This window comes from Manacus candei, unplaced genomic scaffold, assembly GCF_025592945.1.
Source record: "Manacus candei isolate 608988 ecotype Guabito, Panama unplaced genomic scaffold, ASM2559294v1 h1tg000023l, whole genome shotgun sequence".
Lineage (NCBI taxonomy): Eukaryota > Metazoa > Chordata > Aves > Passeriformes > Pipridae > Manacus > Manacus candei.
In genome coordinates, this window is record NW_026138071.1 from 19122631 (window position 1) to 19143963 (window position 21333).

The 21333-nt window shown below is 38.3% G+C and overlaps 1 protein-coding gene across 1 annotated transcript; it reads left to right on the forward strand.

The window, feature by feature from the left end:
• The first annotated feature begins 330 nt into the window (after positions 1–330).
• On the forward strand, positions 331–20696 carry MPP4 (MAGUK p55 scaffold protein 4). The gene is given in 21 exon segments (XM_051787875.1): positions 331–409; positions 968–1089; positions 2008–2085; positions 2803–2883; positions 3444–3575; positions 4217–4298; positions 5452–5537; positions 6526–6597; positions 7045–7241; positions 8337–8401; positions 9161–9178; positions 10199–10237; positions 10970–10990; positions 12193–12207; positions 13639–13680; positions 14469–14639; positions 15445–15525; positions 16490–16583; positions 17392–17500; positions 19106–19240; positions 20231–20696. Coding segments are annotated over 21 exon segments (1911 nt in total). The 3' UTR covers positions 20423–20696.
• The last annotated feature ends 637 nt before the right edge of the window (positions 20697–21333 follow it).

Here is a 21333-nt window from a genome sequence, read left to right on the forward strand (position 1 = left end):
CTTAAAAAGCTAGAGAACAGCAGATGTACCAAAAAGCTTGCTACTTAGGTGACTTAATGAAGCAAGCAAATGACAATTCCATAAAGGAAAGAAAATGCTATAGAGCAGCCGAGGTTTGTCTGTCTGCATTGTGAACGCTGCTGGACTTACAGGTGGGACTCATGTATTTAATTTATTCTTGCAACCTGTTGTGCACTTTAAATATCAATGATTGCCTCCCCTTGTTTGAAATTCTGCTTTCTTGTCAATCTGAAATACCTGACAGCATTCTGGATTGTGTGCTCTTTTCCCTAGATCAGCATCTCTCTTTGTGAAACCCACGTGGCGTGAATGCCATATTCAAAGAGGGTGGAATCTCCTTGAGTAAAGGAGAAGATGGAGGTGCCAACAGTCTGCAGTAAAGATAATGGTACTCATAACTTTTGCATCTCTTTACCAGTCTTCTTTCTCTTTGAAAAAAGTTTTATTCCTTGGTCTCTGTAACTCTTCTTCCATCAAGTCGTGAGAGAGATAGATGAATGTGACTGAAGCATTACTACTTAATAATTGGAATGATTCTTGGTGTTTAATGGTGGTATGCAGTTAACTTAAGAGAACATCAGAATAGAATATCCGGCATTTGTTTGTGGCTTATAAAGTCAAGAGTTTTTTGTTGTTTTACCTCGTCTCAGTAGGAGGTACAAGCTTGAACCCAGACTGATACATGTGAGATTCCCTGTGTTTTTCACACAGGTCAGTTGTAACTTGTTAGTATTGACCTAACCCTGCTGGTTAATAACACAGTAAAATGATTCTTATGCAACAGAGTTGATTGCAGGGAAAAAGCAAAGCAGACAGAAAATGTTTGTGCATTTTGGAAGTATAAATTAAGGAAAGGTGCTTTTTGAAGGCCTGGGTCACTGTTTGGCTTTGGTTGGTCTTCTCTTTGTACTGAAGTGTCTTGCGCTTTTCTGTTTCTTGGACTCAGGTGTATCTCATGTTCTGACTCTAGTGCTGCAAGAACTCAGTTTGCTCTGTAAGAGAGATGTCAATGGTGTTGGCATGTTGTATGACCTGCTCAGATCTCGCTGGCTGCAAGCACTTTTAAAGGTAAAGTAATATGGAGCTGTGAAAGCAAAGGTTACCTAGAGAGCAAGCCTTAGGGAATAGCTACTTTATTTTGCCCTATCAGGACAATAAATGCTTATTTACACTAAGTGTTGATAGTCCCAAAGTCAGTCCCAACATCAGCAGTCAAAGTGGCCAAACCCTTTCTGCTCTAAAAGAAATGTCTTGGACATTTAAACTCTTCTACTTTACATGTCTGTACTAAGGCCAAGGGACAGAGACATAGGCTGAACACAGTGTTGATCAGCTGTCTTTTCTATTCTTAAATCTCTGTATGGCTATGAATCCCACTTTTTGGCTTGTGAAATTATGTTTCTTTTATTTTGCATCTCACTGATCTGATATGCAGTTGAAGATTTTATGTTGTGAGAGAACAGAGTTTTGACTGATGTTTCTATCCTGAGCAGAACTGTATCTCTGAAACAAATTCTGTACCAATTCTACTTTTCGTCTAACAAGGGTTTTTAAAAATCTTTAAATTTTAATCAAGAAAAACTTGTAGTGGATAAGAATGCCCATAAAGGCATTTTAAATACAGCAATTTGTTTTAAGTTAAATTTACTTTGTTAATTATGCCTGCAACTAGAGGAAGGAAACACTATGAAACAGAGAATTGACACTATCAGGCTATTGATGTGTGTGATCAGCTTTTCTTATTGGAAAATTCAAAATTCAAAACTGGCTGGCTAGCTGATAATATGGAAAGACAGAGAATTCTAGACTCAATTTCAGATGCATTAGACATTAAGGATTTAGATTGCAAGCTCTTTGGCTCTAGTTGGACTGAGAAATTTCTAGAAATACAATGTTGTCCATTGTGTGTTGTGTATGTATCTGTATAATCATGTGCACAGATCAATGTTGTCATTGCATTGTCTTGTCTGTCATGGCCTGCAACAGATTTATGAATGCCTCCAGCACTATCTTGGGAAAAGACCAGTTCCTGTCACGCTGCAGGCACGTGCATTGAATCGTGAGGTGAGACTGTGTATACAGAGCTTATTGCTTTACTTGCTCATACCAAATTAATCCACTTAGCTGCAGGTAAGTGTTCTGGTATTTATTTTGTGTCTCAGATGATATCTCACTATATAAAGTTAAAAGATTCTCTCCTTGCACATCTTTAAAATTACTCGACAACCCTTACTGTGTTAAGAGAGGGGGCATGAGGAATGGGTACAGCCGTGCTCACTGGACTACACGAGTCCTGGCCAGTGTAATGAACCCACAGTATTTGTTTTAACCACTGACCAGGTATTTTTCTTTCCATGTAACTGTGTGGTTCAGTATTAGGGCTACAATCAAGCAGTCTGACATGAGGCCTTTGAAAAGCTTTTTAGATTTTTCTAATCATAATAGCTGGTAGGTTCTTAATCTTTTAATTAGTGGGAGAGTTGACTCTCCTATTAAGTAGAGAAATTGAGACTAGTGATGGAATTGGTTGAGGGATGGGAGCAAAAACTAATTTAGAGCACGTGGCACTGTGCCTGAACTAAATTAAGCCTGGCTGAATGTTGCACAGCTGTGGTCATATTGTCCAGTTCTAGACCAAGCCATATGGACATCCTCTGAGTCCTAGAATGTGGGGGGCTTAACACTGTCTCCATATCATACTCCTCTAATTTCAGTGTAGAGCTTTCTAAGCTAATTGTCCTCCAGAATCCACCCCCGGACTTTCTCTCTTACGTTTATCAGGTGGTGGAGTTACTGCGCGAAGCCCCTCAGTCTGGAGAGGTCAAAGAGCTGAGACGACTCCTGCGAGCTCCACACTTCAAGGCAAGTCCTGCATAAGGAAAGGAAGTTTGCTCACAGACCTGTCTGCATTTGGAATGGAAATGCATGGGCAACTGTTCACAAGAACTGGCAAAGGAGCCAGAAGAGACATAGTTAATAAATCACAAACTAATCTGGTTGTGAAATCAAATGTGGACTGTGTATCTGAAGTACTTGCAGTGGGCTGTGTTTTATTTAAGGGCTATGTTTGAAAGATGTTCCTTGCAAAGTTTTAAATTATGGGCAGTTGATGCAAACAAATATAACCAGATTTTCCTTGAAATTGCAAAACCTGCATTCTTTACCCTAGAGTTCCAAACAGAAATGTTTTGTCTTTTTTAAGTTTTCCAGAAGAAGCATGGAGAGCAACTTTTCTTAAAACTTTGTTTCATGGTTTAATTTTTCAAGTGGAAACAAGAAAATATCAATGTGTGCAAGGGATCTGTGTTCACATAGGAACTTATTCACTGATTTTTGTTTTCTGACCAGTCACTGTTTAAAGCTCTGCTGTTGTATGATCTTTGTTGTGGGTTGGTTGATTTGCTAGGTTTTGTTTGTAACAGGCTTTGCTGTCTGCTCATGATACTGTGGCCCAGAAAGATTTTGAACCAACCCTTCCACCACTGCCAGACAACATACCTGAAAATGAAGAAGCTATGAGGATTGTCTGCTTAGTGAAGAACAACCAGCCTCTGGTGAGGGAACTTTCTGGTATCTGCCAAATTATTTTAACTTAGACAAGCAGTGATAATGCATCAGATGCATATTGGTTTCTTTCCAGGAATGTCACAGGGATTGTGAGCATTCTTGTCCAATTTTTACAGAATCACGAGGATTGTTGAGGTTGGAAAGGGCCTTAGGAGCCCATCTAGTCCTGCACAGTGCAGGTACAACTGGAGATGTCCAGTGCCTTGTCTGTTTGGGGTTTGAACATTTGGCAGATGCATTTTCATTACATGAAATAAAACCAAACTGAATTTAAAGCTATTCCCTTGGACAAAATAGAAATGAAGGGAGGAGAGACTCTGAAAGTTCTTTAGAAATCATTTGTGCTCATAAGCAGCAAACACTGTATAACTTAGTTGATCTGTTTTAGGAAAAGATAGCTCTAGTATTGAGATTGTCTGTAAGAATCTTGTCTATCAATGTGGTTATTTTAGTGTGATGGAAGTTGAGGACTTAGTACTAATACATTATCACTATGTCCATGTTGTGGTTAAAAAGCTGTATCTTTCAGTGCCTTTTTGTCACTGTGAAGATCAGACCTGTGATATGGAAGGAAACTTACTGGGGTCCTTCAGTGATCAGTGTGCTTTTTCTTTGTTCCTTTTTCCAGGGTGCCACCATCAAACGCCATGAGATAACAGGGGACATCACGGTTGCCCGTGTGATCCATGGTGGCCTGGCAGACAGAAGTGGTACGTGGAATTCGAAATAAAGTGATACATAAAACTGAACTTGAAAAATAAGATATTTGAAGTAAGATAACAGCTTAGCTTCTACAATTACTGTTCCATTATAGAGCAAGAAGGTGTGTACATGGGACAGCTCTGTAAACAGTGATACGCTGCAGTGACTTCGATTCTGGCTTCATTAATTTTCAGATGAATGTGCTTGTTTGAGACTGACTTGAGATACAAATCCAGTTTTCAATAATTTTTCTTGGCACCAATACCTGGGTATCCCAAACTGCAATGTAGTATGAATACCAGCAGCTCGTTCCCTAATGGACAAATGGAAAACATCAGTCATTTGTGATTCTATAAGATAATGGGCTTTAAGGAATATGTAGTAATACTTTTTGGCACTAGTCCACTAAACACTTTGGCAGCATTAGTTGCTAAGCAATCTTCCAAGGAGTTTCCTTGGAAATGTTACTATTTTGTCATCCTAGAATTGAATGTGTTCCATGTCCCTTACGAAATGTAATGTAACTAAAATGTAAGACATCTGAAGTAAAATTCAACTGTAATTGTTATAAAATCGTTCCTTTTTAGTATTTTCTGGACTTTGTATAGAGAAGAAAACCCAGCTTGTTTAAAATAGCTGATTAAGTTCCAAGTTTGACTAATGTGTTAGCTGAGTTAAAGGAAAACAGAAAAGAAAACAATATTGTGAAGATTTTAATGTAAAGGACAAAGAGGAGTCCCAAGATCTCCCACTGCACCTGGAGTTTTTGAGGGTCTGGTTCCAAGTCTCATGGTCTAGTAATATAATGGGTTAAGCTAGAATAGGTTCAGAGGTTACTTTGGGAAATGGAACTATATTAAAATGTTTATGCTACTTTTAAGGCAAATTATGAATAGAATGTAAAGATGTTGTATGGGGGAGGTGAGAGGAAATAAGAAAACTGAAGCATACACAAGCTTTTTGTGACCCACAGAAGCCTGCAGTCCCCTCCAGGGGCAGTGCAGCCTAAATCCAAAATGCCTTCCTGCATACCTGCTCTATGGAAACTTTTGATGCTGACTTTCAAAGCTGTGGTATATCTGTGTGCCCCTGCCTTGCCTACCCAAGATAATCCATCCTGTGATTAAACTGCTGCTGTTTTCATGTTTGCTCTCACTGTAGGGTTGCTGTACGCTGGAGACAAACTGGTGGAAGTAAATGGAGTTCCTGTTGAGGGACTTGAGCCTGAGCAAGTTATTAATATTCTGGTATTTAATATTTTTAAAATATTTTTTTCTACTTTGTACCTTAAGATTATCTGTATGTTCTCTCTTTTGCACACTCTCTTACAGGAGAAAGTCTGAAATCTCTAACAGAAAATTTAGATTGTTTCCTTACTGTGGATGAAGTTCACAACTGTTAATGAAATCAGAATATATGAAACCAGAATTAAATCTAACTCCTGTTCTGGACAGAAATTAACTTAATTGTGACTGTTCCACCTGCAGCTTCTGGGAAAAATACTAATTTGTTCAGACTTTACTGATTCATAATTTTTTCTGGAAGTGCCACTCAGTTAATATTCCACAAGAAAGTAGTGGAAAGGTGCTGCTCTAATAAGAGTCCATGTTACAAAATGCACTAAAGCAGAGCAAATGAGCTTGTAAGCTCATACCTTACTTTGCAAAAAAAGGGCAGTGTAATTACTGGTGTCAAAATTCTCATGAAGAAATCTGTTAGATGTCCCTGTTATTTGTCATTTTACCCACAATTTTTCAGGGTTCTTCATTGCATAGTATGAAGTGCCAGTCAGTGAGGTATTTCTATATGTCATCATATCAAGTCTATGTATTATTACCCTGGTTGTACTATTTCTAGGTATAAGAAATACAAACTCTGTTGGAATGATTAATTATTAAATATTTTTCCTCCCCCCTTTACATTACTTGTCTAACCAGACCCTGCTGCTAATTTAAATAAGATTTCAGTAGAAAGATTTGGTTTGAGTTAATGCTGAGATTATATATGCTTATAATTAAACATTTAATTAAAAAGATTTAGCAAAACTTTGAGGTTTTATTCTTGAGTTTCCTTTTGGAAAAAATATAGTATTGACACATTGACTCTACCTAAATTCTATTTGTAATACAGACATTATAGTAACCTCAAAGCCATGTTGTGTTCAACTTGTGCTGCCAGTGTTTAATTATTTATGTTGAATACCTACCATATTTTAATCCTTTTCTAATCACTTAGGCCCTGTCTCAGGGGACTATTATGTTCAAATTAATTCCAGTTTCTGATCGGCCTGTCAGCAACCAAACAACAGTAAGAAACATTCTTTTTCTTTCCAGATTGTTACTGCAAACAGTTACTGCAATAATGCCTAATTGTGTGATACAAAGAAATGATGTTGCCTAGAAGTTTATTGCAATCCTTAGGGTGTTACCTTGCTTTATGGCCACCTCTCAGCTGACATCACTATGTTGTTGCTGAAGCAGTAAAGACAGTAAGTGGAAATGTAGTTGTGTAATGAGGGCATTTTCAGAGTGATCTACAGGTTGAGGGTCAATTCTTTTCATAATGTATGAGATGAATTGTTTTTTCCTCCCTTAATTAACAGATAGAGTTTGGGGCTTGATCTGGTTTTTAAAACTTTGCTTCATCATTAATTGACTTTAAGTTGCAGCAAAATCTGACTCTGTGATTGTAAAGCTCGTGTTGCATCTGTTCTAAACCTGTCTTCCACTTACCCTTGTATATTTTGTTTACCAGCTTTATGTGCGAGCAATGGCAGATTACTGGCCCTTGCAAGATCCTGCCATACCATGTGCTGATGCAGGTTTGCCTTTTAAGAAGGGTGAAATACTCCAGATTGTGGATCAGAATGATGCTCTCTGGTGGCAGGCCAGGAAAGTTTCAGATCTCAGTGCCTGTGCTGGACTCATACCCTCAAATCATCTTCTGAAAAGGTAAAAAAATTCAGTTTTCCTGATTTCTAGTTAAAAAATTAGCCAGTTATTCAGACTTTGTAATTTAAAATTTTCCCATGTTTTATAGCAGTGTGGTTCAGAGAGACATCTGACAAACATCTTTCCTCTTTCTGTTCTCCAGCTTCTTGCTCTCCTTCCCTTAAGAGCACCTATGTGAGAACAAGCTTTTGAAAGCACCTGCATCATCTTAAATTCCCACCTAAGAAGTTGGCAGTACTTGTCTAGTCTCTGTGCTAGTTGCTAAGTCATCTAGCAGAGTGTAGCAGCTGAAAGATTTGTGGAAATGGGGGCACTATTAAGGACCATCATCTATGATTAAAAAAAAAAGGCAGAGGGAAGAGTGGAATATTAAAAGTATAGTATTTTTTTAAAGATTTCCTGTGAGACATGAGTGACCTCTTCAGCCTTAGTCACAACCAAGTAGACCAGATTAAAAGAAAGGATAGAGGAAAAAAACCCAAAATGCTCAAGGAAGAACAAGGATCTCTTGCCTGTTAATTTGTGCATAAATAGTCCATTAGTTTTACTCTACACACTTTCAGAGTAAGAGTTCCTAAACTGCTGTAGCACACTTCTCAATTTGATGCTGTAACCACATGTCCTGGCTGTGTCACCCCCAGGATAACATAAGGCTATGCAATTGTAGATGAGAAGCTCCACTTTGTACTATAATAAACCTACCCGTGGTCTGTGTAGAGAAAGTTGAAATCAAACTGGGTTTGATTCAGGCTGCAAGCAGGAGGCTCTGTGTAGTAACAGAGGCAGTACTACTGCCTCTAGCAGTAGCACATTCTTCTACTTCCAGGTGTGTGTGTACCACAGTATGGCTTATATTCCTGTCCTTTCATATAAACTCTAAATACTTCTGGGCTGCTGATTTGGGAATCACCTTTCAATAGTTCTGATAGCATGTTGCTTTCTTTCAGGACTCTGCATTGGTAATGTTTCAGTCTTGTTGTCCTCTCTCAGTTCAATACTGATTGATCTTATGTGTAAGCAGTGAATCTGGCTAGAGCATAATGTGCTTGTGGTCTGTTTTGTTTCTTTAACTGTGATCAATTTATTTTTATGTAGGAAGCAGCGAGAATTCTGGTGGTCTCAGCCCTTCCAACCCCATCTCTGTCTCAAATCATCAATGTGTGAGTGAAAAGTTACTTGAATGGTACAGTAGGAAAGAAAGATCTTGTCTTTGTTTCAGGGATACTGAAATAGAAGCTCGTACAATTCAGTTTGATCCAAAGACATTGTTTCTGGAGCCATATTGTAACCCCAGAAGTGTGTTAACTATCTCCAGAAAATCAAATACCTGATGATAATTGTACCTGGAATACTGGCAGTGGAGGGGGTTGTCTCCAGTGTACTTGGGATCTGACTGCGAGAGAAGCTGTGAACTCAACTTCATGTCATGTCTGTAGGATTTAGGAGCTCCCCAGGAGAGCCAGTTCTCTCTAGGATAATCGGGTGTAAATAAGTCTTGAGGTGACAATTGTAGCATCCTGGCTTTCCAGTTCTGCACTGAAAAGTGCCATGCAATGTTTAGAATGTTTCTTTGTCATCAAAGCTATTGAGAGAAAGCTGAAACTTCTTTTCTTGAGGTCTAAGATAAGCTATGCTAAGTTTATTCACAGTGACAATCCAGAAATATCTGCCAACTATAACTTTCTGTAAACATGTAATTATTCCCAGACAAAAAAATGTTCTTCCTGTTTTCTCTTTCCCCATTTTCTTCTATGGTTCTTTATGGAAGTATAAAATTTTTCTCCTGTGATAAATCCCAGAGGGATGTTTCATTCCCTAGAATTCTTCTTGCACTGATTGCTTTGTTTGTTAGAGCTGAGGCTCTCTTTCACCTTGATATTATTGCATTTTAACTGCTTCAATGGATGTGCTGTGAGCAGTAAGCACTGTGGAAGAAGGTAGGAGATCTTATCTGGACAGCATTGTATTTCTGTACCTGGAACCAATATAGCACATGGCTTTAAAGGCTTTTAAAAATGTTGTCAGAAATGAGGCATTTTGATAAATACATGCAAAAGAAACCCAAGTTCTTATCGTGTTATGTGCTTAACATAATGGAAATTCAGCCTTTTTTCACCTGGAAAGGTAGATGCCTACATTGTCTTAAAGTGGAAACTTTAGCTCTGCATTATCTGTTAGGGAACTGACAGTTTGGATGGGTGCTTTGGGAAAAGAAAGGCAACATTTCCTCTTTCTCTTTTCCTCTCCCTCTTTCTCTCCAGAGCAGCTCTGAGAGACCATTTCTTTAAAGGATACTTATGGGCAGAATGGGGTTGACAATTGCCCTGTAACTGCAAAACAGCTCCCACGGGGCCTGTCTGGAGGGGCACAGGGACAGAACACACAAACAGTGCAGCATCTGAGCCCATGAGTTTGCCCAAGCTCGTGTGATCACATTTCAGGGACATGGATGGATGTGGGCTGGGGATTGAGAGGGAGCTGAATCCATCTTTTCCTTTTCTTCCTTGTAAAACTAATAATAAAATCAACCAAACACAATATTTTCCTTGAGTGTAGCATATTGGGAAGATAGACTTCTAAAAGCTATAGGATAAAAAAATCTATTCCCTCATGGTAATACTTAATAAATAGATATCTACTGGACAAACAGACTGACAGTCATGTTAAACCTTTCATTATTTCAAGAGGAGAATTCAGATTAGACATGTTTGCCTCTCTGCCCCCTGTCCTTCAGAGCACTCGTTTAAGAAGAGCCTTATGTTCACTGAAGACAAGGAACATCAGTAAATTGGAGTTAACAGTTAAAGTCCTTAAAGATGTCTAAATCTAAGATGATCTGAGCTTCACGTATTTTCTTTCTGATGTCTGAGTTCAGTCTTTTAAGATCTGTAAGGTTGTTTTTCCTCCCCAGTGTTTTTCTCATTCAGATGAGTTTTTTTCCTTGTGTTGATCTGTAGAGGACGACATGCAGATTGACGAGAAGTGTGTGGAAACAGGTAACTGAATTCACTTAAGATTATTTTATTTGCTTCAAGGAAGTAGCTAGTTAAAAGCCTTATTTTATTTCCCAGATAAAACCCCTTATTCTCCTAGTGAACTTAATGATAGAAAATAATGCTTGTCATACCTTGGAACCCTCGCCCAGTATTAGTGCATTAAAATGAGCTATTTGCAGTTCTGGTGTACGGTGCTTATAGTCAAGTATTGTGCTGAAAAGAGGAGCAGGGCAAAAATACCTGCTTGAATGAGATCCAGCCTCTGATGCAGGTTTTGGACTGTGGCTGTTAGGTTACCATAGCTTTTTGCCTACTGTATATTTAATGCCACAGATTATTGTAGTCTTGGAGAACCCACACAATTCATTGTCAAGAAACTGATCTCAGGAGAATAGGGTTTTAGCCACTGGACAAGAATAGGTTTTCATATGTGAATACTATGTGTGAAGACTAAAAGTAGCACAGCTTATTCTTCCTTCTCCCAAGGTAATTGAGAAAGCTCTCCTGGAGGGATATGTTCCTGTAGGACTGGGTGGAAAGAGATGAGGCAGTTAATTCAGGTATGGTAAGCTGTATTTTGCCACCTCAGAGTAGATGGATCTGGGGAAAGTATATGTGAGACAGACAGATAGGAGCTGGAAAACTGATCTCTGATTCTGAAATTCTTTAGAAGGAAAAGAATTAAATTTTTAATTTATTTTAATACCTTTGCTATCTGGATTACTAAACAAGATGAAGAAACATTTGAGTCAGGTGAGTTCCTCTGACCTAACTCTAAATCCTTTGATATTGTTCTGCTGAGAGAAGGGTGTCCAGAGACAAACAACTGTCTCAAAAACAAGCAGGTGACAAAAACCAAGATGTCATTTTAGCTTCAGAAGCTGTTCTGGCTTGAAAAGCCATTGTGTGAAATCCTGTTTCCTTAAGCCTTCCTCTAGTTTTCTGGTTCCCCTAGTAGTAAGGTTTTTGTCCTGTTATGCCACAAGCGTGAGTGTCTCTTCTCGTGCATCAGCACCAGGTCTGTTTATCAAATCCTACTCAGTTATACCCGTGCAAGCTGTGTGCACTGATGTCAGTGCATAATTGGATTACTTTAGGGTAATATGAAGGCCTGAATCCCCAGTGCCATTAAGAGCTGACGTGGTAAAGAAGAAAGCTGTTCTGGATTCCTGATTGTGTGCATGGATGGCACACAGGAAAGAGAAATGCTTAAAAAATTAATTATTTATGTTTAAAACATAGAATCAAGCCAATATGGGATTTTAAATTTTTTTTCTAATTTCAGAAAGAGCTACTTAGTTACAGCACGTTCAGAGTTCTGCAAAACTTACGTCTTCTACAGTAAATCATTTTTTCACTAGAAGAACTCTGCTGCTAAACTTCTCATTTGAAAGATTTGGTAATCTTGTGGAGAAAATGTCATTTGACCTTACACTTGCTCTTCTCCACAAGGTCCCTACTTGCCAGTTGCATCTCCTTCTCTTATCACAGGTGGTTTGTTCTCTTCCACCTCTCAAGCAATGCCCAAAACTTTTAGGGCAGAACCAGCAGGTCTCCAGGGCAGTCTTTTGTTTCCAGGCTAGGATGTTTCTGATAGTTGCACTTGGGGATTACTGTAGCAAATCCTATTCACTGCTCAGTGCTGAGTCAGCTCTCTGTTACATCCACACGGAGGAATAAAGGTGCAAATATTTGCTATTCTACATTTTAACCAGTAGTTGTTGATGTATTTTGCAGTACAATACTGACATAGATGCTGCAGTTGAGTCTCTCATACTTTGAGAATTAAGAATTCATGCTCAAAGAGGCATATTTTAGATTTAAAGTCTGCAGTACCTGTTTTCTACATTCCCTAAATGCATTGGACGATGCTGGTTGGATTTTTTAAAAAATCATACTATAGACTGTCTTCTCAAAACTAATTGTTTCATGTCTGTCTCTATCTGAATGTGCAGAGGAGCTTAAAGAAGGTAACATAACTTTTTTCTCCCTGTCTCCTGTAAACAGTAATCTGATAGAATTTATCTGTATTTATTGCTTTACCAGGAACTCCCACTCTTCTTGCAATAGCCAGTAGCTGAATTGCTTGTTCCCTGTAGGATTCCACACTGCACTCCAATACCATAGAACAGAGTGTAGATAAAGCAGAAATACATAAAAATATTTGAATGATGGCTCAAGAGACCTGAAGATAGAAATGATATGGGCATATGTCAGCTGAACAGTGCTCTGAACATTGCCCTGAATGAGCAGTTTTGTGCCAAGTAATTTTTTTCTACAGTCATAAACAAGTTTTTAGTCCATATAGAAATATAGGAGTAAAACTGTAGAGGTACAAGTAGTGAAGAGTGCATAGATGTGAAAGAGTAACTAATATGCATCTAATTTTGTTTCCATACTTGCATGCTTATGAGAACTGTAAATCAAAGAATCTAGTGCTAAAAGCATTTCACAGTTTGCAAAAGAAAATGTTCCTTTCTTGAAATACTTACTGCTTTTAAAGACATGCCTATGTCTTCTGTATCTCAGTCTTGCTTTAGTAAGGCCTCAATAAAGGGAATCCACAGTTTGGGTATCTACATGCAGGATTAGGAGGAAATTAGGAGTCCTTTTTGAAGAGAAAGCTGAACACTGACACCATTTTTTTCTTCTTGGTTATATGTTTTCAAATCACCTTTCTAAAATAGTTTCTAAACTTTTAGAGTATTGATCTATTGGGAAATTGGTATTTTTGAGCCTTACGGAATAAGGCAGATTTAATAGATTTAATTTTTAAAAAAATGCATGCAGAATTTTAGAAGTCTCACCTGAATAGTAAAGCCTTCGTGAGGAACAGCGTGAGGATGGGGACAAAAAGACTCAGAGGAAACAGGTTAGGCTGACATGTTGGAGCAGAGATGCAAGCTGCATTTTCCAAACATGCTATTGGGCAGAAAGTTAGCGATAAATTTTTTGTTTCTGATTTTGAGGTACTGACTTGCTGGTTATTGTTTTAACTAAAGAATTCTTGTAAGCTATGTTTCACCTGAAGAGCATAAATTAGGTGGAGGTTTTTTCACTAATTGCAATTGCAAAACATTGTCTGGCATCTAGTTATCTTAGGAATTAAACAAATAAAATGGTGAGTTTCAAATATAATTTAGAAAGTACCAAGATTTTCGAAGTTTTTTTTTTCTCTTACAGAAACATTGACCCTTTGAATTGGTCATTGGTCATGTGAAATATTTTAATATTTCATACTATGGAATATTGTGCTTTTAAAAAATTATATTAGGCATAGTATTTCCATATGTTTACTGAAACTCTCTTTCCTTTGAAATCAGCAATAATTGTTAGCCATCTAATTTATAAGATTTTACTGTTCCTTTTTATTTCATGAGTATTTGTTCTTTGTATTCTAGAAGAGGAAGAATTTGGTGAATTTGGTCAACGAGTCTTTATTGGTATGCAGTGACTAAAGATAAGTAAGATAACTGAGACTTAATCTAGATTAAGTGCTTGTCTGAGGTTAAATAAAATGCTTTGTTCTTTATATCACCTAAAGACTTACTAAATGGAATTTTGCTTACTCTGTTTTCCAAACTTCAAGAAGTCTCTTTCCTCCTAATAATGCTAATTCTCTCCATTTAAATCTGTCATCCTGTTAGGTTTCTACCAAGACTTGGCCACTGCTATTTAAATTTGACTTCATGATTAATCTTGCATAGTGTTGTCTGTCATCCGTTGAGAATAATCATGAGGGCTCTCATTAGAAAAACAGACCTCTGTGTGAAGTTTTCAGAGTTGGATGGTAAAGTGGGGACACAAAACTATCTCTGATACTAAACCTTAGTGACCTTTAAAATACACATTCTGGAGGCTGGAGCAAATGTTCCCGATTTGCTTCATGAGAGCGAACCAGACACACTATCAAAAAAGTTGACCTGTTCCCTAGGGATGCTACATGTAGTCAGAAACTTCTCCTTCAGCTTGTTTGGGGGATCTTTTGGTGGTCTTTAATTCTGGTCTAATTTTCAGGTGACTTTTGCCTACTCTTTAGCTGTCATTTAATGCTCAGAGGTTCTCTCAACCTGTCAGATCAAGCGCAGCAATGAAATCCGCTACCATTCACCTTGCAAAAAGCTCACAAGGAGTACTATGTTTGTGGCTTAGGAAAAGACCCTCCAGGCTACAGAACTAGTTGCCTGCATCTCGGGTGTGTTTTCCAGTCCTGATGTCTTTGCCCTCACAGCTGGTTTCCGCAGGAGTATGCGCCTGTGTCGCAGGAAATCCCGGATCAACCAGCAGTCGTGTTACAGTCGCTGCCCCAGCAGCTGCTGCAGCTCCCTTGCAGCTCCCTATGAAGAGGTGGTCAGGTACCAGCGGCACCCAACAGACCGGAACAGGCTCATTATACTCGTGGGTAAGGGGTTCATTACCTTCTCAGGCCAAGTTCACAGCCTTGTGCCAGAGGGGAGGAAACAGTCAGTTGTGGTCTGACCCACTGAGGTTTCCTGCAGCTGATTGCAGGTTGCTGACTGTGCAGGTAGCTCTGAGAGCAACATCTCAAGAATCATTGTAATTTGACCCCATTATTGATTTTAAAGTTTAATGTAAGTATCATCTTCTTCGGTTGAGATAATGAATGTTTAAAAACAATAATAATAAAGTCCTTAGAAGAAGCTGTACAGTTATGAATGCTGGTTAATAATGCAGTTTAATAGGGAAGTGGTTCAGTTTTATATTCAGTTGGGACTGAAAAAGATGAGAAACTATTTGTAACTTATTAGAAAACATCTTTATGTGGAAGCATTTCTACAACCAGTGTTAAGTGCATACATATGACAACAGTAAGAAGAATGTTTGAAATTTAACTCCAGACTAGAACAATCTCAGTCATGGACCGTATGGAAAGTTAAAGATGCCTTTAATAATGCTTGGTATAGGAAATACTGTATTAAGTGGGCTGCAGGCTCCCAAGTAGACTTTGATGTCTCTCTAGTAGACTAGATAGTGGCTGAAGGGAAGCTGCTGTTCCATAGTGTACCAGGGTCCTCATAAAGCTAACAGGGTAAAGGCAAATCCAGTGTCCTTTCTAAGTCTGAAATTATCTGATAATTTTTTTTCTTTTAAAATACTGTTGCTGAGTTGCCTCCTGGGTACAACTGTATTGCTGGGAAGTGATTTGTACCCTGTTAGTAATATTAGTTGCTTTTCCAACTCTCCAGGTCCCGCAGGAGTTGGTGTGAATGAACTAAGGCGAAGGCTCATCACAAGTAACCCACGAGAGTTTCGAAGTGCCATACCTCGTATGTCATGTTTGTCCTCTTTCCCCCACCACCTCCTTCAAACATGATTAGGAAATGCCAAGTACCTCCCTCTTGCCTTTGTGTATTCATACACTCATTGCTTTATGGCTGTTTCTTCTCCACTGAAAGCCAGTTTTGTTTGCTTTCATAAGGATTAGTTTAAAATATGATTTATCTCATTTTGGCAAATCAAACAAAGGTATTTTCAAGTCCCAGCTCCTAAAACCCTTGAAAGTTTTGCGTAGGTAAAAGTTATCTGCGTGATTTTGTTTAATCTTGATGTTTACTTGTCCTAGATTTAAAAAAAAAAAAAAAAAAAAATTAGTTTCTGGGGGATACTGTAAGTTCATAGTGTTTAAGTGATCAGATATGAGAATGAAGGCAACAGAAGCTGGTGCTTAATAGGCTTTGCAGCTTTCCTTATTAGCCTTCTAGTCTCAAATGAGACTTATGTAGCTTAATTTCTGACGTAACAACTGGAATTGTTTCTACCTGTGCTTAGTTGGTTCTTGAGAATTAGATAACAAAGCAGGAAATTATGAATCTGAAGCTAATTGAAAATTCAGGACTTCTTTTGTGCTTAAGATCCTAGATACGGGGAAGGTGCAAGTGTGGGAAAGCTTGTGGGATTTTTCTGAATGACCTTTAATTAATTTTACCTCAGAGGAGTAAATAAAAAAAAGTGCAACCAGTTCCAAAGCAGTTGGTTTGAGTCAGCTATTTGGTTTAAACTACTCTCCTTCCATTCCAAGAAATAGAGTTACTTTGATAACTTTCAAGGACTTGCCACTGGGAAGCCATTAGAGTAGACAGGGCTTTTGCTCTGGATTAACAAATGGAAATAACTCGTGTTATTATTTAGGAAAATACTGATTTATAGTACTTTATGTTCATTTTCATTCATAAAATTAGCATAATTTAGTTGCAGCTGATTTTTTTTTTTTTGGTGTGTATCTCCTTTCAGACACTACTCGTGTTCAGAAAAGTTATGAAATGAATGGTCGTGAATATCACTACGTATCCAAGGAAACTTTTGAAAACATGGTGTATAGCCACAGGTGAGAAGGAGAGATGAATTACATTTCTCTTACTTAACATGATCCAAGAAAACACAGTTTTGTATTTAGGTCCCAAGTCTGGGCTGCTCCACTCTTACTGTGTAAGTTTGGTGTAAATTTGGGTCAAACTACTTGAGACAGTTGCTTCAAAGACTGTGTTTGTGCAGTTGCAAATGGTTCCTCCACACTTAATCTCAGAATCCTTCTAAAAGAAAGTGGGATCTCTACTCTTCAGCACATTAGATGTGTAAGTTATGAGTTCACAACTCTCCTGGAAACCAAACTGCTTTTGAAAATTGAGCAGTGAGTCAAACCTGTTCCTGACCTACAACTCTGTTGCAGGTTCTCTGCAGTGATGACATGTAAGCAGCTGAACTGTAAGGGCTAAACATTAAAAAGTTATCTGCTCCTTTCTATACATCAATAATCTCTCCAAGACAGACCAGCTCAGCACCAGAAGCTACACTCATTGAGCTGTGCCAAGTGCTTTGAGATCTTTGGATTTATGAAGTTATTTGTAGTATACAGTTGAAAAGCATCATTAAAATCACAACCTCTAAACACAAAATTTGTAACAACACGATGAGTAAAAAATGCATGTTTTGGAGATGTTGAATTGTAATGGGTTTGATTTTGTGTCCAGTGTAGCAGGGAAGAGCAAAGGTGAAGGTTATTCATCAGTGTTCACTATGTTTTATGATCATTCAGTCCTGATCACTGGATTACATTTGAAGATTTCACCTTTAAGTGGAACCTTTTTGAGTCTCAAATGCTCTTTCATTGTCCTTCTTTCTCCCCCCTGTTGCAGAATGCTGGAATATGGGGAGTACAAAGGGTACCTGTATGGTACCAGTATTGATGCAGTGCGAGCAGTCCTCGATGAAGGGAAGATCTGTGTAATAGATTTAGAACCACAGGTGAGTGGTAGAGGGGAAGGGAATCTTCTGGAAGGAAAAATAATTTTCTCTACATTCTTGAGCTATTGGAATGCTGTCAGTTGCTTTGTCTCGTTTTTCACTTTACCTCATGGTGCTTTGACCCAAGATTATTCTTTGCATGGGTGGTGGTGGTGGTGGTGGTACTACAGTGACAAGTATGTCGAGACAGTTCATTTATTTTCAGGTCAGCAGCTGCATGACCAGTTTGGATGGTACAGAAATGAGTTTTCATGCTTGCTTAAAGTAAGGATTATTCTTTCATGGGGAGACTCTTGCATGGGATTTTCTCCTCCTCTGAGAATTCTGTCCTTCTGTCACCAATCTCTGAATACCTTCTGGTAAAAGCAGCAACTATTAAAGTAATCAAGCAGAAGAAGGACATTATAGTGTACCTCTTTTTCTCTTCAGAAGTAACAGCTAAGAGTAAGCTGCTCCTTCACTTAGACGCTATTCACATTTTTTTCCCTTCTATCTTTGCACTGAATGTGCTGATGAAGATAAGGGTAATAAAAGCCTGGGCTTGCACATATCTAAGGTACTTAGAGCTGTGTCTGGCAAAATCTCACCAACCTTCTCTGGACTACTTGTGTTATTCAGTACTTAGGAGCTGTTTGGGCTATGGTGTTGCAACATCTTTTCTAACCAAACAGAAAGAGAGACACCATATCTCAGTAAACCTTGGATATTTCCCTCTAATTACACAGAGTCAGTGCGTTGGAGCCTTAGGTTAGCAGTGGTTTGTGCTGCTTAAAATAGATGTTAAGTTACATGACCTGTGGGGGTACTACTCAAAAACTCAAACTGCTGTAAGAGGCAGATCAGGTCACACCTTAGTCTTCAGATCTAAAAATCTCCTTGGGTTTCTTCTGTTACATTTTTAAGCAAAGGGGAGGAAGAGAGGTGTTGGATGGTGGGGTGTGTAATCTTGCCACTTGAACAGATGTGCCATTATCAGTTTTTTAGGGTTTGAGTTTAAAGGACAAGTTTTGGGAAGGGTATCAAGTAACAGCAGTGAGACAGGAGAATTACTGCTGAGTTGCATACTTGATTTTAAATCTTGTGGCTTGACCAGCTTTACATGCTATGATTTCTTTTTCTTTTTTTTTTTTTATAGTTCTCTCCATTGCTCTGTAGAAATTTGAAAATGCTTATTAGCATAAGGGAATGTTACATAGAACAATAATTTCTGAAAGCAGGATACTTACTTTCAATATAGAACAATAAAGGTGTACTTGTTCTAAAGGTAGCTCCCCAACAGTTAAAAAAGCACAGGTTTCAAATGCATCTTTAATGTGTTGATTGTAGAGATCTGTTAATGACTCTGTTCTGACATTCACTAATGTTGAAAGCATCTCCTAATAAGGTTACCAAGCAGAGTTAAATGATCCTTGTATGGTACAGTTGGTTAACAGTATCTGGTCCAGGGATTATTAGTGAGACCATTTTCAAGTAGGTGTTCCTGACAAAGATGCCTCCTAGGTCTGGAGATAACAGCATGTTGTAAACTGCTGGCTTTTTTATGGGAGTAAAAGTGGGATGAATACACTTGAAATACTTAAACTTCATTTTGCTCTTCATTTGCAGGGCATACAGTTAGCCCGGACTCATGAGTTAAAGCCCTACATTATATTCATCAAGCCACCCAGCATAAGCTGCATGAGGCAGACCCGTAAAAATGCCAGGATCATTACGGACTATTACGTGAACATGAAGTTCAAGGTGAGATTTGGGAATAAAAGAGAATTGAGTTTATTAATCTGAGATTCCGTGTTTGGAACATAATACACACTACTGTCTTACAGTGATAACTCTTAAAAAAAGATTATTGTGGCTTTAAGATGAAATCTAATTATTCTTGTCTCATTTGGTTGGGATCTGTTTCCCCCTCCAGATTTGCTCTGAAGCATAAGGGTTGTAATTTGTATCTAGGGGACTGAGGCATTTTTCTTCAAAATGTCTTTAAAGGAGAAGCTATTTTGCATATTTTTGTTTTAATTTACTGCCTTGTGTCAACATTTGAGTCAACATATATATTTACTGTTTGCATTGAAATACCTGGAATGCACTTCATTCAGTAATTTAATAAACTATTTTTTCACATATTTATAAGAATGTATTATTAGTTCACATATGCTTAATAGCAGTATCAGTATCAATTCTATACTTAGTTCTATAGATAAAAAACCAATCTGGCTTGTAGGAAGTGCATATCTTATATTTAGAATGTATGTAGTGCTTTGTCACAATTGTTTCCATGCAAATCATAGTCAAGTTTAGCATCTTAATGTTTTGAAGACCACAATCCATAACTGTATGGAAATGAATCATAATGGCTACAACAGAAAGAAACATAATCACAGGAGAAATAAAATAAAATCTGGATCAGAACACAAGCATTAGTGGATTTGCCTTCCAGTCCCTAACATTCTCTGCCAGCACTCATCATTAGAATAACCTTTGTGGGGCAAATGGAGCATACCATACACAAGGCACTTCCTTGGGAAGGGTGTGGCAGCCAGCCCTGTTTTGGAGGCTTGGAACTGACTGTAGCAGAGGTGCTTTACTATAGCAAACTGTAAATGAAATCAAGTAGACTGGCACTGTCTATTCACCTCTTGTTTCTGTGGGCCAAGGTGCTCTGGAGATGCTGTGCAGGTACGGCTCTCTACACAAATTTTTTAAGTTTTATAGACTTACTCTGTCTCACAGGAAGAAGATTTACAGGAGATGGAAGAATCAGCTAAGAAAATGGAAGTTCAGTTTGGTCAGTTCTTTGATCAAGTGATTGTGAATGACAATTTACAAGAAGCATCTGCACAGCTGCTGTCTGCAGTGCATCGTGCACAGGACGAGCCTCAGTGGGTCCCTGCAATATGGATATGCTCAGACACTCAGCCCTAATTCTGAGCAGCAGGCAGCTTCAGAAAGATTACAGCTTATGTTTTACTTCAAGAATAATCCTAATGTCAGGATTGCAAGAATTTATCTTTGTATGTAAGGGATTTGGAAGAGGATTAGGAAAGAAGCTGCTACAGGAGATATAATCATACTACATTCTGTGTAGCTCTTGAGCTTTTTATGTTACAGTTGCATCCACTTTTGTACAAAAAAAAAAAAAGGAAATATCGTGAGCACTCAATTACAAGAATAAAGAAAAATCTATTTTGTTGGATGTGTCTGTGTAATTTGCTTATACATAGGTTCAGAAAAGTCCTTTCCTTTCTTTTTATCATGGTCATTCTGGTACTGTTATACCTGTACATTTTGGAAGCCTTACTCTCACAGAAATATTCAGTCAATATTCAGTCCAGAGTGTGCTCTTTTGGCTCACCATCTGTGAGCAGAGAGTGTTATTTATGATGATATTAGTTTGCTGCTAGTCCTTTTTACCTTTTAAGATAGGAGTGTCATTGGCACAATATTAATTCCTCCAGAAACCACAGTTACCTTCATAATACATGTGATATGTCTTTTGTTTCATCAACTCAAGTAAGTACAAACTGACAGAATATGGACTTAGCAAAGAGGGGAATAGTGAGAAATCCTTTCTCTTACTGATTTGCTCTATGGTAGCAGACTCTCCTCATCAGAGGGTGTGGTGCTTGTGGCAAGTACGTTCCTCACTCTTTTCATGTCCCATGGCAGCTGTCTTGCCCTCTGAGGAACACAGATTACTATTCTGTTGGCCTACCTCACCTTGGAGGAAAATCAACAAATGTAAGTAAAACAGTCTAGAAAGTGGTTATTTAAAGTCAAATATTACAGCTACCAGCATGCCTGCTTGTCCTAGGGCCAGGGGTTGTATTCCTTGT